A 15,829-nucleotide genomic window follows, 5' to 3' on the forward strand; every position below is an offset into this window, starting at 1 on the left:
CTTGTTTTATTGCCAAACAACGCTTGCGGATTCTGTTTGTCATATCACGGCCCTGCTGTGTTTGATTCAGAAATTTTTAACAATATTAGAGACGCTGGAAAATTCTGCATATTCGTACACTAATCTAGTATTACGATGCGCTCCGTGGTCTAGTACCTATGTTTAATAAAGCCACCTAAATTGAGAGCCATTCCGGGAGGAAGGAAAGTTACATTTGGGATATGTAAATAAAAACTCGGCAGTCTGTCATGAATTGGAACGAAGAAGCAATAGCTATAGACCTAACACTGTCAAAGCATCAAGACTACACATCAGTAGAGAACAATAACACAAGAACAATCGACGATAGACTGACAGCCTAAACGCCCCGATCCCTTCCCTTCTCACCGCACCTCACGACGAGGCCGTGATCTTCTTCCGCTTGACAGTGCGCACCCAGCGACGACGACGCCACTCACCGCGGCGGCCCATGCCCTCTTCACCCTCCTCCCAGATAGGGCCGATCTGCGGGCGAAAAGCGGACGCGGACGCGGCAGCAGCAGCGGCGCCGACCGGGCGCAGGACAGAGTCGTTGGCGTCAAAGTCGCTGTCGCCAAAGGCGAGGCCAGCGTCGGTGGCAGCCTGGGCAGCAGCCTGAGCCTGTTGCTGCTGCTCTTGATCGCTGTAGATGTCGTAGACCCAGCGCTCGCCCTCGGTCTCAACCTCGACGCCGGTGATGATACGGTCTTCGACCCATTCGCGGCTCCAGAGGTCGAGCGCCCACTTCTTCTCGCTCCACTCCCAACCGGGCGGCGGGAGGACGTCCTCGAAAAAGCGGGAGCCGGTAGGCCGGGCATAGAGCGACAGGCGCGGTTGCGAGAGCGGGTCGTAGGGGCTGGGGCTGAACAGCCAGGGCTCCCACTCGGCAGCGGCAGCGGCAGACCGGCGCTGCAGCTCAAAGATCTCGACCTCGCGGGCCTCGGGCGGCTCGTCCAAGATGATGTCGGCGGCGACCCAGGCATTCCAGAGAGAAGCAGTGGTAGAGATAGGGGTGGAGGTGGGAGTAGATATGGTGGCATCTTTTGTATTGGTAGTGTTGGTAGTAGTTGTAGCAGTACTAGTGGCAGCATTGCCTGTACCATTGTCACTCCTCGTCTTCCGGCTCCAGAGCCGCAGGGCACGAGCAACGGCCGGATGACCACTACCGACAGCCAGCCAGCCACCGGAGAGGAAGAGCAGACGCCAAGGCAGCAGATGAGCAGCAACCGAGAGCAGCGAGGCAGCAGCACAGAGGGCGACGAAGAGGGCGGACGAGAAGGCCTCATCGGAGAAGTTGGTGGCCGGCACGACCAGCTGGACGACCTGATCGTGGGCCACGCTAAAGTCCTCCATGCTGTTCTGCAGGTCGCCCATATTGCGGAAGAAGTCGCGGCTGAGCTCCTTGACGGGCTTGACGGTGCGCGGCGGCGCCAGCGGTGGACCACGGGCATAAGGCGTATAGTCGGGAGTATTGGCTGCTGCTGCTGACTGCGAAGACGGTGCAGATGGGCCGCTGGTCCCTCCCGGATGCCGAGCCACAAAGGCCGGGATCAGGACGGCCAGCAGGAAGATGGCCGGCGGCAGCATCGTCAGCAGGTACGGGTTGAGGCAGACGAGCGAGTAGACGCCCAGCAGGGCGAGCGTGTGCGAGGCCCGACGCCACGCCAGCAGACGTTCAACCCGCTTCTGGAAGCGGAACACGACGCCGATGCGTGCGTTGAAGCGCCGGAAGTTGGCCGACATGATGGCGACGCTGAAGCCGGGCCGCGGCTTCTTGGCCGGACTGCCGCCGTCGATGTCATCGAGATCGTCGCCCACATCCTCTGGCGCGCCGGCATCGTCCGTGCCTGGCTGCTGGCCGTCTGCATCGGCCGCCTCATCGCCGTTGAGATTGTCGATCGGGATCACCTGCTGGAACAGCTTGTCCAGCAGCGGATCCTGCAGGTTGGCCCTGCTGAGAAAGCCGCGGATGCCGCGTCGCTTCTTGGGCGTCTCGGGCGGGCGTGACGGCGACCGTGCGTGCCTCGTGGCTGATGCCGGGGATGCGTCTGCTGCTGATGCAGACCGTCGATGGTTGCCTTCGTGACTGCTTTGGGCACCGTGACGACTGGCCGGCGATGCGGCCTCCGGCTCCAGCTCGCCCTCGATCGACGGCGAGCCGAGAAACATGTAGGTCAGCTCTTCCATGGCAGCAAGGGACGTGACCGTCAGCTGCAGCCGGACATGGTTTGATGAGGCCTGATGACGATATCGCGTTGCGCACGAGACGAAAGTACGTCACATGTCTGTGACACGTGCTCGCACTCATTCTTGGACGCGGGGAAGGCACTGATTGGGTGTGTGATGACTCAGCAACACTATCTCTTCGTACTGTACTACGTACTCCGTACCAAATCGAACCAACGATGCTACTACTCGTAGGTATACCCCGTACGCAATATTCGCGACATTATGCCTGACCGAGAACGTATCAGCCACGCTTTGGGCTGTCACACTCATCAAACGGATGGCCAATCCGCGACGCCCACGCTTGATGCACGTCGGCAGCAATCTACGCTACGTGCGACGGCAATTTGAAACGATATTAATATCGCCATGGCCGCCATATGCTCCGTTTCTTCTTTTGACACAGTAAGATACGACATGGCTGAACCTGCGACATCCCCCAATCTGCCGAGTGACATGTCGCGCTGATGACCCGCCGTCGAGACGCACGGTAAACAAATACGAGCAGCAGCAGCGGCACGCAGCAGCATCATCAGCTCTGCAGCACTGTTGCATCGCCAGCCGACGACGATCCCTCCGCCTCATCTCTGGTCAGAAAAAGCAAAAGACAAAAAGATTGCAGCCCCTGGCCGTGGCGGCCTGCTTGTAAGATACATAGTACCGCCCCTTTACGTCGCGTTGTGCCTGCGCTAGGCAGCACTAGTGCCCGACAGGCGTTTTTCCCTTCTGTGGTTGCAACGGCCACCTAACGACAAGTCTGTCGACGTCCGATCTGAGCACGGAGTAGATGCGTGTGAGTACGGAGTACGGAGTACACAGTTGATAGAGCGTTGCCCGAGGGACACTGGCCGCATCGGATTGGCTCCTGACCGGCACGACTCTCTCTGAGCACCTGACAGACGTCGGCAGAGCTTGTTTCACGATGGGACGCCACCAGGTCAAGTCTGGTGAGCTTGTCAGAGCTGTGTGCAAAAGATACGCATGTCTGTACTTTGTAGACCGCCTTGGCCAAGCCGGCACGTGGTGCAACAGCAGGCCAACCTGGCTTTCCCGCTCGTGTAATCATGTTGTTTGTCTGTACGCAGGAGGAGTGCGAGTACTCGTGTTCGCTTCGTAGACTGCGGATCACCGAAGCTTAAAGCTTGAAGCTCGACGTCATTCGACCCTGCACTTCCATTCGTTTTTTTTCCCATTTTTCCCATTTTTCCTTCTTGCCCTGACCCTCTCGTAATACCGCCTCGACTGTGGCCAGCCTGCAGACAGAAGACCCACACTCCTGCCAGTAGTGGCCATGGCACCTAATTATTAGGGCCTGTTGCAGCCTCCTTCCCCAGCACTGCATGCTAGCTACAACGCTAGACCAGCTGCCAATCCCCTGACCGCCTCCTTCGCCGTGCTGCGAACATAACAGACTGCCCAACAAATCACGGTTTCCCGTCTCCATTCCGCTTTTCGTGTCTCTCTCCTCCCGTCCTCTTTCTCACACCCTCACCCTCTCGTGCCACGCGTACGACCGCATCTATCGACGGCTGCATTTCGGGGGGCTGCATCGACCGCTCTGTGCTTTTGGCGTCTGCACTTGCCTGCATCTGCTCCTGCTCTTTCTCCCTCCCTCCCTCTCGCTCTGCCTGGGCACAGCCCATTTCTCGCGTCCATCACCAGCCAACCTCTGTCTCTTCGCTCCCCCTCGCCCGGCCCATTCTGTCTCGTCAGCAAAAGACCATCCTGCGGAATGAGGTAGCCTCCTGGATGCTCTCAGCTCCTTGACCGGACTGAGCTGTTGTCCACCATCGTCGCTGCGGCCGTCTCTTCTGGATAAGAGTGAGTGGTGGTGGGTGTGGCTCTGGGCCCCATTGAAATTCCTCCCTCCCCTTTGTCCACAACGCGAGAGAACAGATCCTGCCACCGTCTCACGCCTGCATCTGCACGGCATTCACACCCTGTTCCTGAGGGCTCCTCTCGCTTCAAAGCCCCCTATTTCGCTGCATTCCCGCATTCTCCACTCGTGCGAAGCTGCTGCTGATTTGCCCATTTGCTGATTTGCTGATCCTGTCCCTTTTTACGCGCAGCCTTCCCCTTCGACTGCCGACACGAGCCGTCCAACCTGTCCAGCTTCGCCCAGCCGGTGTCTCGCCCTCCTCTATGACCAAAGGCCTCAAGCCACGGGCTGGCTCCAGACCGGCAGACGATCCATCTCCGTCCTGGGGCTCCGTCTCCGAGAACACCACTCCAATGTTGAGCGCCACCGCCTCCAACAACCACTCGCTCTTCTCCTTTGGCCGCAACAATGGCTCCGACAACGTGGCTGCCGCCTCCGGGAATCCCTCCACCAACAGCTCCGCCCACCATGGCGACGACTCGGCCGACCGATCCACCTTTGATTTCCTCCCGTCCGTCAGTTTCGACGATCTGCAGAGCAGCCTCGAGTCCGCCTCGCACGAGTTCAAGCTAGCCCAGTTTCCCTTGCCCTCCGGCCAGGGCGCCATCCTGGACCCCAAGGCTGACCGTCCGGTCAAACCGGTCGTCTTTACGGCCGGAGGCCCAGTCCCTTCTGCTGGCCCCGGCTCTTCCCGCATCGCTGGCCCCTCGTCAACCCCCATCTCGGCCGTGAACGTCCTGCCCGCCGCTCGCAATGTGAGAGCAGGTATTCTGCGTCGTCCCAGCCTCACCAATCGCCAGAGCAGCATCCCGGCTTCTTCGTCCGTCTCCGACACGACCTCGGCGGCCGTCGCCACGAGACAGCGTCGTCCGAGCCACTACCCCCCCGTCTCCAACAGCAACCTCAGCAAGGCGCCAAGGAAGTCGGTCAATTCGGGCATCTTCGACCCCGAACAAGGATCGGGCCTGGCGCGGTCTTCATCGCGTCGACGGCCAAGCGTGACGTCCATCTCGGACGGTCCAGCCTCTGGCTCGACCCGTTCGTCTCTGGATAGCAGCAACCGCCTGAGTGGCAGCCTGACCGGCTCACGGACCACTACCGTGAAGCCTTTCCAATTCAGCGGTGGCGCCCCCAAGGCGTCCGCTGCAAGCGGTAGCAGCCAGAACCAGAGCCAGAACCAGAGCCACCCTGCTAGAGCCATGGGGCCGACGTCTCGGGCACCACGGAGCAGCAATGGCCTGAGCAACAACAGCACGCCCATCCACAACAGCACCATCAGCGTCGGGTTCGGAAGCGCTTCCAAGGGGTCGGCCAGTCAGCCATCGTCGGCGAAACGGGCGTCTGTTGCGCCTTCTGCCCTTCACGCAACCGGGCTGGGTGCAAGGACTATCAGTCCTACCGATACCAGGAGGCTGAAGCGCATGTCCACTATGCCGCCCAGCAACAGCAGCAGCTTGACTGCCAGTGGAAGCACCGGCGCCAGCGCCAGCGCCAGCGTCAGCGTCAGTGCCAGCACCACAACAAGTACGTTGAACATTGCCAGCACCGCCAGTCGGGATACAGCCCAGCTGGCAGCCGTATCTCTGCCGCCATCGGGAGAGGTCCGGGCTTCGTCGCGGTCACCATCCGTGCTGCCGCCAAAGACGTCGACGCCCTCGTCCCAGCGCACAACGCCCGATCCGAACCGCAAGACCTACACCGCAGGCCTCTCGGCCGGCTCGTCGGCCAACTACAATGCTGCGCGCAACTCGGTCGGCTCGGTGCAGCCTCGACTGCCACAGGCAAGCATGCCCATTCCCATCAATAGCTCGCGCCTGCCAGGCCCTAAGACGCTGGCACCACGAACCTCCATGTCCAATCTCGACGATGGCGAGGACGTGCCGCCGGTGCCGGCCATTCCCAAGGCGTACGAGTCACCCAAGGGCTCGCCGGCCGAGCTGTCCTTTTTGGAGAAGCGCAAGTCCGGCCTTGCCTTTGACAGCAGCAGCACCCGCAGCACGTCGACCGCGAGCCTCTCCGGCAGCCATCCGCAGTCGTTGGAACCGCCGGCTAAGATCCAGCGCCAGGCCAGCACACGGGCTTTCCGAAGCGGTGACAAGACGAGCCAGCTGAGCCAGATGAGCCAGCTGAATCAAGCGAGCCAGACCAGTCAGGCAAGTCAGGCAAGTCAGGCAAGTCAGCCAGCCAACGGTGTAGCTACATCGAATGGCAACAACAAGAAAAACCTGCAGCCACTGCGATTGCCACCCATCAACCTGCAGCCGTTGAGCACACCCACGACCGCAAAGATCGCCGCCCTGCAACAGAAGAACACGACGAACCGGAATCTCAGCCCGCCGCCGTCCCGCATCATCGCCAAGACCCCGACCACGCCAATGACGGCCAAGGGGTCCTTCTTTTCGCGGCACCGCCACGACGACGACCTGGCTGACTTCCCGGCAGCCATACGGAGCAGCTCGTCCGTACACCACCACACACGTCGCGACTCGCCGAGCGGCGAAGATACCGCCAGCTCGTCCGACTCCATCGCGCCTGTCCCGACGAAATCGCCGTTCCACAAGCCGTCCATGTCGCCGTTCTCGTCCTCGTCCGTCCCCAAGGGCGGCAGCCCTATGAGCACCAACATGTTCAAACGGCGCACCATCGACGGCAACGACGGCGACTTTGCCGGCGTGTTCACAACCCCGGCTCTGCCACCAATACCGGTCACCACACCGCACAGGCCGTCGGGACCGCGCGCGCCGGCACCGACGCCGTCCAGAGCGTTTGCTGCCATGGAGGCCGCATCGGCCATCATCGCATCGGCGGCCGCTGCTATGGCCGAGAACCCGATGCCGCCTCTGAAAACTGCCATGCTGCCGCCGGCCAAATCACCACCGCCGTTGTCCAGTCCAGAGGAGCCGCCGACGCCGTCGTCCATCGGCTCGTCCCTTCGGCGGAAGCTGAGTCTGTCGTGGAAGCGCAACAACAAAGCTGTCGGTGGGGCTCAGCCGGAAGTGGCCGTTCCATCGACTTCGGGCGACCCTTCCAAACAGCCGCAACCCCCACAGCAACACCACCTGCCCTTTCACCACAAGCGCCAGTCCTCTGCTAACGTGAAGCACGACGGAATGCCGCCACCGCGCATTCCCATCTCGGCCACGCTGAACTCACTCAAGGCGAGCCCGACGTCCGATCTGCCGAGGGATCCGACACGGCGGAAGACGTCTGCCTCGAGCATGAACGCCATCGTAGCACACGACAGGACAGACAAGAAGCGCATGGCAGACAGCCAGCACAAGAAGGAAATGACGATCAATACGTTGATGGCGGCAGCAGAGGCCAACGCGAGCACGAGCACGGTATCGTCCACGCGCACGTACGCGACGCAGAACTCGTCGGCGGTGCAGAAGATAGTCAAGGGAAAGGCATCGTCGAGCAGTCTCCGGCAGCAGAAGCAGTCGTCGCAGCAGTCGGCGCCACAGCAGCACCTGACCCACCGGCATCGGCACCACGAGAAGACAGAGGCGGTATCGACGTCGGCCCTGGACAAGGACGACCTGGTGGCGGAAGAGGAGATGCGGAAGCTGGGCTCGCGCCGCAAGGAAACGGAGCTGGCAGCACGGACGCTGGACGCGCTGCGCAAGCGGGCGACGCCCAAGGAGCGGGTCAGCCCGCAGGAGGCGATCCGCATTGCGATGCTAAACATTTACGAGCGCGGCGAGATCATCGACTACAACGACGTGTACTTTTGCGGGACGCAGAACGCGGCCAAGGTGGTGGGTGACCTGCACGCGGATCTGCCCAACTTTGGCTACGACGACGAGCGCGGCGACTACTCGATCGTGCCGGGCGACCATCTGGCGTACCGGTACGAGATCATCGACCTGCTGGGCAAGGGCAGCTTCGGCCAGGTGGTACGCTGCATCGACCACAAGACAGGCGTGCTCGTGGCGGTCAAGATCATCCGGAATAAGAAACGGTTCCACCAGCAGGCCCTGGTGGAGGTGAACATTCTGCAGAAGCTGCGCGAATGGGTGTGTATCTGTTTGTCCTCCCTTTTTCTGCTCCGACTGACCGTGTAGGACCCTCAAAACAAACACAGCATGGTCAACTTCACGCACAGCTTCTACTTCCGTGGCCACCTGTGCATCTCGACGGAGCTGCTGGACATGAACCTGTACGAGTTTATCAAGGCGAACGGGTTCCGCGGCTTCTCGATCAAGATGATCCGACGGTTCACAAAGCAGCTGCTGGGCTCGCTGATGCTGCTGAAGCAGCACCGGGTGATCCACTGCGATCTGAAGCCGGAAAACATCCTGCTGCGGCACCCGCTGCACACGGAGATCAAGACGATCGACTTTGGGTCCAGCTGCTTCGAGAACGAAAAGGTGTACACGTACATCCAGTCGCGCTTCTACCGGTCACCCGAGGTGATCCTGGGCATGACGTACGGCATGCCGATCGACATGTGGAGTCTGGGCTGCATCCTGGCGGAGCTGTACACGGGCGTGCCCATCTTCCCGGGCGAGAACGAGCAGGAGCAGCTGGCCTGCATCATGGAGGTGTTTGGGCCTCCGGAGAAGCACCTGATCGAGAAGAGCACGCGCAAGAAGCTCTTCTTCGACAGCATGGGCAAGCCGCGGCTGACGGTGTCGTCCAAGGGCCGGCGACGACGGCCGTCATCCAAGACGCTGCAGCAGGCGATCAAGTGCGACGACGAGCCGTTCCTGGACTTTCTGGGGCGCTGTCTGCGCTGGGACCCAGATCGCCGGCTCAAGCCGGAGGAGGCGCTGCGGCACGAGTTTATCACGCACCAGAAGACGGTACCGATGCTGATGGGGCGAGCGAGCAACGGCAGCGTCTTTGCGCTGTCTTCGGGAGGCGGCAGCGGGAGCAGTAACAGCCGCGACGGCGGGTCGCCCATCCGACGACACAACACAATAGTCGGCACCGGACCACGGCCACTGCCGGAGCCTCCGGCCGGATCAGGATTGACGACGAAGCTGAGCGCGCCGCCGACGATGCGAGCCGTGGGCGGAGTAGCGGGCAGCAGCATAGGGTCGAGTCCGCACAAGTCGAACAGCATGGGCCCGACGATGTCGTCGTCTCGACGGGCTTCGGCAGTGACAGGATCGACGGTGTCGGTGGCGAAGCGGACGAGCGGTGGAACAGGAGGAGCTGCCGGGTCCAGCAGCAGCAACAACAACAACAACAACAACGGGGCCAATGGTCGCAGCAGCGCCAGCGGCACAGGAGGCGTGATGAACAGCATGAGCAACATGAGCAGCAGCAACCTGCCACGGGCTGCCGGACGGGTCGTCAGCGGCACCACCGCCAACAGGGCAGACCTGGCAGCAGCCGGGGCAACGGCAGCGATGACACGGCGAGCATGAGAGGAGCAGGGCTGCAAAAGGCAGGAAATACCCGGTCGTTTTGTTGCTTTTTGCTTTTTGCTTTTTAGGAGGATTCGCGGGCTCACGTAATCCCACGGCGATCACGCAGTGTTTCCTTTGTCCTTCTCCCTTTCCTCTCTCTCTTCCCTCTTCTTGGTTTCCTTTTTCAAAGACTGCATTTCCAAGCTCGTTACGCGATAGAACAGGACGACGCCCACAGGGAGGCGCCCGGAAGAGAAGGGTGGGAAAGGAGCGAGAGAGAGGGGGCACAGAAGCACGCGTTCTAATGATTGTCGTTTTTTCGTTCTTTTCTCCTGTCTGCATTGTACTCTGTGCCCTCTCGGTCGGCCTCTTTCTCCTCTCTCTAGAGTTTCGGTGGTCGGCAGCCTCAAATGCCAGTTGCATGGGAACGATATCTGAATGGAAAAGCAAAAATAAAAGCAGTTTACGAGCAGGGACTATCTATACAATGGTACGAGTATCTGAAACGCAGATCGACGGCCAGACGATTGGCCAGCAAGATGGGATGAGACGGTTGGGACGAAATGAACAGAGACCGGGGGTCCGGACGACACGGGCTACCATGCCGGAGGCCGCCTGCAAGAGGCCTGAACACGGAAAAGGGCCGTTGGCTCGCCCTGAAGTCGTGCAGCAGAGGGACGAGAGGCCATTCGCCACCGACTGTCCGGTGGAGCCGGCTAATGCCGTTGGGATCACCCAGGAGGACGGCGGTAAGATACAGGATACTCTGTGTGATCTCTACGACTGGCCAGAAATGGTAAGATTAATGGGTCCTTCGTATTGGCTGCCCTTGCGCTCCAACGGGCCAATTGTCCCCACGTGATCTCACCGTAAGATAGTCCGTATCTCACCTCGTTTTGGATCCACTTCCCTACCACCGCATCGGTAAGGCGTTTTTTGGCGTCCTCGTCTCACCGTATTGGCCTCGACAGGCAGAGAGCCTTGCGCCAGTCCCAGAATAGGATTTTTTTTCTTTCTGTTTTCTTGCTGCTACTCGTGATGGTTGCCTGATCTGCTGCCTGATCTGCTGCCTGGCCTGCAACCTGCCATTGATTGCTGAGTCACTCTTTATGATTCACTCCGTGTTCTTCGAACTTGGGCACCCTCTTCTCCAATCCAAGGGCGAATGGCCAAATCGAAATGCCATGGCTTGGACATGCCATTGCTGCCACAGTAGCAGAAAGCCGTTTGGACGTTACAGCGTTGTAGATGGCAACGTCGAGAGTGGCAAACCACAGCCAGCAAATGGCATCGCATCTCTTCTCTGGCGACCCAGTCACGTCGTCTGCCGGCAACGTTCCCTTGGCCGTCAGGCCCTCATCCGGCCTAGTGCCATCTGCCGGCGACGCCGTAGCTTGGAGCCGCACCTTTGTCCCTCTGGCCGGTACCTTGTCCGTCGAAAGGAGGGTGCTCTCGATGGACAGCCGCGAAAGTACGACGTACGGAGTATCAGTCGGCCCCACTCGCCTGCAGCTGCCGGTTGAGGCGCAGCTATGTACACTGCAACAGCGAGGCCTCTGGTTGGTGGCTAGTGGGTTGTATGCCACCCTGGAGACATTCCGTCGGTCGCTCACGTCTCGGAACAGATTAAGGCTGAGAGAGGCCTGCCGTCGTGATTGGCCAGATCCCGCGAAATGACGGGCTCCTCGGATGAAGACGAATGGTTGCCTTGGCCCGAGACATGCAGCCAGACGGTCGAGTCGGTACGTACGAAGTAGTATGTCAGGTACAGGTGAACTACAGGGCGAGGCTGAACGGCCAGGAGCGGGTGATTGGCTGCAAGTGCCTTTTTCGCCACCGACAGGCCTGTACTTCGTAGAGGACATCGAGCCATTTCCCAGGCAGCAGCCGAGTTGCTGCCGTTGCGCCTGTCAGACGAATCCTGGTAGTCTTCTAGAAGGACGCAGGGTCTGCGATCAGACGCAGAGCACTTTCTACTCACGTCATTGGTTGCGTCCCTCGCACACCTCGGCTCCGGACCAGTGCTCGTATTTGCCGTAGACCATTCGCTGTTCCCTTTTCATCTCTCACCTTTCACCTTTCGCGTTCCGGCTCCACCGCTGCTCGGATCGTCCATTGTACGAGTACGAGAGCTCCGTAATGCCTCACCGCACCGCCGACCGATCGGCCGACGGGGCTCTCTGCCAGGGCGAGCCAAGGATGCGAAGAAATCCCATCGGCAGCAGCGAATCGTAGAAGCCTGGCGCGCCTTTTTTCCGCCTTCGTTTTTGGCACGGCAGCCTGGGATTTCGGGCTACCGGCAGATGGACGAATGCGTCATAGAAGGTCGTCGCAGACCTTGATGCCTGGCACGGATGCCTAAAGCCTGCCGTGTGGTGTGTGGTCTCGGTGAGGCGTGGCCGCAACGAACGGTCTGAAAGGGTAGCGATGCTCTCCCGGCGTCTTGGGTCTTCTGTAGTGCAGGCGCTAAGGGCGGACAATGGAGAGGATCCTCGTAGCAGGGTCCTCCTGTCCCCGAAGCACAGGTCCACAGAGACTGTCGGAAAGTGGCCAGACACGGCGCTCGTTCCTGCCGTCACGTCCTCCCATTGGGAGACGAAGCGCCCGGCGACCGTCAGCAGAGGCCTCGCGCTTTCTCCTTCTGGCGACTGCGGCCTGAGCCCGAGCCCCTGTCAGCTAAATTCGGAAACAATACAGGGCACGCCTTCCCGATTCGTGGCCCATTGCAGCCCTATGCTGTCAGACGGTATCTTACAATGCATGCTCGACTGCTCTGTTGCCGATGTTTGTGCCTTTCCCACTCCGTCAGATGCTCTGGTCGGCCTCCCCTGGCTGCCGCATCAGCCCTGTGCCTGCAGTCATCCTGCTCCTGCAGAAGGCCGTCGACGAACAATGGTCTTTGCCACTTGCACCTGTGGGGGCCAAGCTGCTCGCTCCTTGCCATTCTTGCTACACCAATAGGAGCGGTGGGCTCCAGGACCAGCCACCATCCTGATACTACTCCACACGGGCAGGTAAGATACGAGTACATGGCAGAGCAGACAGAGATCTCTGATCGGGGAACCGGTTGGCCTCCCTTTCGGGCCCCATCGCCTGCGCCCAACGGTGCAGCAGGGCCAAAGCCACGAGGCGGTCGGGGTAGCAGCCCTACGAGCCGCTGAAACGAAACAGCAATCGCTGAAACAAGGGCGCCGAACACTGGGAGCCGAGCTGATCTGTCATCGTCGTCTTCTTCTTCTTCTTTCTTTTTTCCTGCTTCCAGCAGTCTTACGTGCATCACCAGGAGGCAACAAGGCAACAGCCGCGACCCACCCGTCACAACAATGGAAATGTTTCAAGGCAGACAGCCGAGATGTGTCAACGAGTGGCCTGTTCCAGTCCCATTTCGTCGTTGCCCAGATGTACGATGATGGCATCTTACCACAGCAACGATATGACCATCGGCCGTTGATCTGTAAGCCCTGGAACGCCGTTTCTGGCACCACTCCCACCGTGGTGGACGTCAATTAGCGGCGGGGCCGTTCGACCCGTTTCCCTGAATAGCGCCTTACTGGACCACAAACGATGCCACACCCGTCAGCCACGAACACGTCCCACCACCGTTTTGCCTTATCCATCACGGCAGCTGGTCGTCACACTATCGGTGTGTCGTCGGCTGCCTGGCTCGTTGTGTCGCCGGCTTGCTCTGTCGCTCTGTCGCGATCTTGTCAATTGGCATCTTGTCATTGCTCAACCGCGACTTTCTTGACAGAGCCTCTGCTGCTGCTCATGGTCGGCATCAATTCTTCCATTTCGTCTTCATCCTCACGCCCTGCATCCACTTTCAGACCCCACCCCCTTATTTGTCTCCGAGCAGCCAGGAACAGCTCTGTACGAGTATCTGACTATTACCAGCATGGCTCCACTGAGCACGCCAACACCTCCTCTGTACGAGCAATAATAAGCCCACGCCCAAGATCCACACTTCCGATCCACGCTCCCTCCGACTGCGCCTTTACCGACCCAGCAAAGCTACGGAGTGCCCAGGTACCTTCCCCACCCTCTCTTCGTGCACGCACTTGTGTGTGCTCTATTCTTCCAGGACTCAACGCTCGTGCCTGCGCCTTCTTGCACTTGCATCACCTTGCTGGATTAGCTGCATGTTGCAAGGTCAAGTGCGCCTTGGTCGCCTCGCAGCTGATTGGTATCATTGCCAAAAACAGATGTCCCTTGTCCTCGGTGTGGTCTATCATGATGCCTATCCTCCAGGCTGTCAAACCTATAAGGCTGCGATGCCTTCTCCCACTTCCTCTCTAGCTCCCTCCTTATGAGTCTTATTTAACATCCACAACTACTTCACTCTCTTTCATTTGTCCCTTTGCTTCCCTCAACGGATAATCATATTACTGCCCTCGTTTGCTCCCTCCTTCTTTACACCCCCCTCCCACCCGTCTGGCCATCGTGTCTCTCGTCCTGCTTTCTTCCGTCGACGCCCCCTCCGGCCTGAGCCACTTTCAACTCGAAACTCCGGACTTCAATTCCTTCTGGACCTCTGTCCTCCTTTTTGTAATACGCAACCAAATCTGTCCGGCCCTCTGGGAACATAGTCATCCACCTGCTCTGCCCTACACTTGGTCTCATATACATATATATAGCCTCGTCTGTCTCCCGTTCTGTTTCTCGTTTCTTTAACCAGCACACACCAGCAACCAGCACCAGAAAGAGAAGAGCCCAGTCCAACAAGCACACAGCCCAGCAAGTTTCCTCTTAGCGACCAAAGAGTCCAACAACAAACACCCCATACCAAAGTGACAACTCAAGTCAGTTCAACATGTGTTACCGTCTGGTCGAACGCTTTTCCGTCTGCGGATGCGTCTACCACCAACACGCAGTCGACCGATGTGCGGCGTACAACCAATCCGGCCACAAGATCCAAGAGCGGATAATCCCTGTGGGATACACCTGCTCGCTTCACTCGGAACCCACACAGGGCTCCTACGGCGACGATACATACACCTACTCGGACTCTGGCTACTACAGCGGCCAGTCTCACCAGAGCTCCAAGTACCGGTGAAGGGTGGTGTCTTCGGTGATGGGGTGCCAGTCGTGTCGATCGTGTGCGCTGAGGATGTTTGCTTTTTGGGCATGGGTGCGATACTTGCAGTCCTTCCGGGCCAGGACCTCGTCAACAGTTCGCACGCCATCTCTACTCTCCTACCTCTTCGTCGGCCACGATCGACTCGTGCCACATTTCGCACCACCGTGATGCAGCCATTGGCTGCATAGTGTTTCCTGCTCTCTTGCTCCCACCTCCTTTTCTCTCATATGCAACCTTCTTTCTCTCAACATACGCCTCCGCCTGGTAATGAGCACAACACACATCCTTTTGCCGAAGACACGAAGGAAATCCAAGGAGAAGAAGGAGTGAGAGATGTCTTGACCCTGTTTGGGAGCAGCTTGGCAGTCTTAACTGGCAGCCCTTCTCGATAACAGCTACATGCTTTCCCTCTCAGTTTGCTCGCTACAACTTCGATCCTAACGGCTCATGGCTTTTCATTCTCTCCGCAATCCATTTTCAACGGACTGGTATTCGACCTCAAAACCACGTCTCGCTTCCTCTTTATTTTTTTTATTTTTTTTCGACAGCATCGCATGGGAATGTGTTTAGAGCAACCCCCGCTTTTTTTTTCCTACGGGCCACACGGCTCTAATACCCCTAAGTTTTTATCTTTTTCTATCTAGGCCGGTCAGCAAGCATCCTCTCTGTCAAGCTTTAGAGGCACAGATGGGGGATCTGGTCTCTCCCATCTAGGGCTCACTGCTATTTTTGGTTATCATTTTTTCCCTTTCCAGTCCTGTCTCTTTATTGGCTATGCCCACACAGTTGCTTTTTTGCATTCGGATTTTATGGCGTTTAGAAAAAGAAGGGGTAGGACTGGAAAAACTGGATATACAGGGTGAAAGGACCCATTTGGGGAACGTCTTAGACGAGCATGCCATTTTCAGGTTGTTTTGGGCTCTTTGTTTTGCTCTCTCTGCTCTGTTTTTCGTTTTCATTTTCATTTTCATATTTCTGGTAATTACAGGCATGGGGCCTCGATATGCTGCTCTGGAAGCAGAAGCACGATGAACCATCATAGTTAAGTTTGCATTTTTGGCTGTTTGACTGATTTTCAAATTGCTGTTTCCTCGTGAGAATGATTGATCTATGAAAGGGAATGCTGGCTGGGGAAACACGGGAGGGAGCCTGCGAGACGGGCTCATCTCCCTACGGGACCCTACAAGACGTTTCAGCCGAGGCTGCATTATACAGACAGCGGAAAGGGCCATGGTTTTGCTACTCGAACTCTACAAATTCTGGAAATTTGAA

The 15,829-nt window shown here is 58.6% G+C and overlaps 5 protein-coding genes across 5 annotated transcripts; 3 read left to right on the plus strand and 2 right to left on the minus strand.

Annotated features, from left to right (window-relative positions):
- Positions 1-393: 393 nt before the first annotated feature.
- CMQ_5572 (integral peroxisomal membrane protein) lies at positions 394-2,205 on the minus strand (the record flags this gene model as incomplete). The annotated part of the gene is made up of 1 exon (XM_014313159.1): positions 394-2,205. One exon carries the CDS (start codon positions 2,203-2,205, stop codon positions 394-396), a length of 1,812 nt encoding a protein of 603 aa, XP_014168634.1.
- Positions 2,206-4,386: 2,181 nt separating this feature from the next.
- On the plus strand, positions 4,387-9,498 carry CMQ_5672 (dual specificity protein kinase pom1; the record flags this gene model as incomplete). The annotated part of the gene is made up of 3 exons (XM_014313259.1): positions 4,387-8,139; positions 8,188-9,268; positions 9,359-9,498. 3 exons carry the CDS (start codon positions 4,387-4,389, stop codon positions 9,496-9,498), a joined length of 4,974 nt encoding a protein of 1,657 aa, XP_014168734.1.
- A 469-nt stretch (positions 9,499-9,967) lies between these two features.
- CMQ_5552 (uncharacterized protein) lies at positions 9,968-10,481 on the plus strand (the record flags this gene model as incomplete). The annotated part of the gene is made up of 2 exons (XM_014313139.1): positions 9,968-10,276; positions 10,452-10,481. 2 exons carry the CDS (start codon positions 9,968-9,970, stop codon positions 10,479-10,481), a joined length of 339 nt encoding a protein of 112 aa, XP_014168614.1.
- A 1,143-nt stretch (positions 10,482-11,624) lies between these two features.
- On the minus strand, positions 11,625-12,424 carry CMQ_5491 (uncharacterized protein; the record flags this gene model as incomplete). The annotated part of the gene is made up of 2 exons (XM_014313078.1): positions 11,625-12,149; positions 12,236-12,424. The coding sequence occupies 2 exons, from the start codon at positions 12,422-12,424 to the stop codon at positions 11,625-11,627; spliced, it is 714 nt and encodes a 237-aa protein (XP_014168553.1).
- Positions 12,425-14,290: 1,866 nt separating this feature from the next.
- CMQ_5614 (uncharacterized protein) lies at positions 14,291-14,533 on the plus strand (the record flags this gene model as incomplete). Its single annotated transcript, XM_014313201.1, has 1 exon — positions 14,291-14,533. The coding sequence occupies one exon, from the start codon at positions 14,291-14,293 to the stop codon at positions 14,531-14,533; it is 243 nt and encodes an 80-aa protein (XP_014168676.1).
- Between the last annotated feature and the right edge of the window lie 1,296 nt (positions 14,534-15,829).

Source organism: Grosmannia clavigera (genome assembly GCF_000143105.1).
Source record: "Grosmannia clavigera kw1407 unplaced genomic scaffold GCSC_89, whole genome shotgun sequence".
In the NCBI taxonomy this organism is placed as follows: Eukaryota; Fungi; Ascomycota; class Sordariomycetes; order Ophiostomatales; family Ophiostomataceae; genus Leptographium; species Leptographium clavigerum.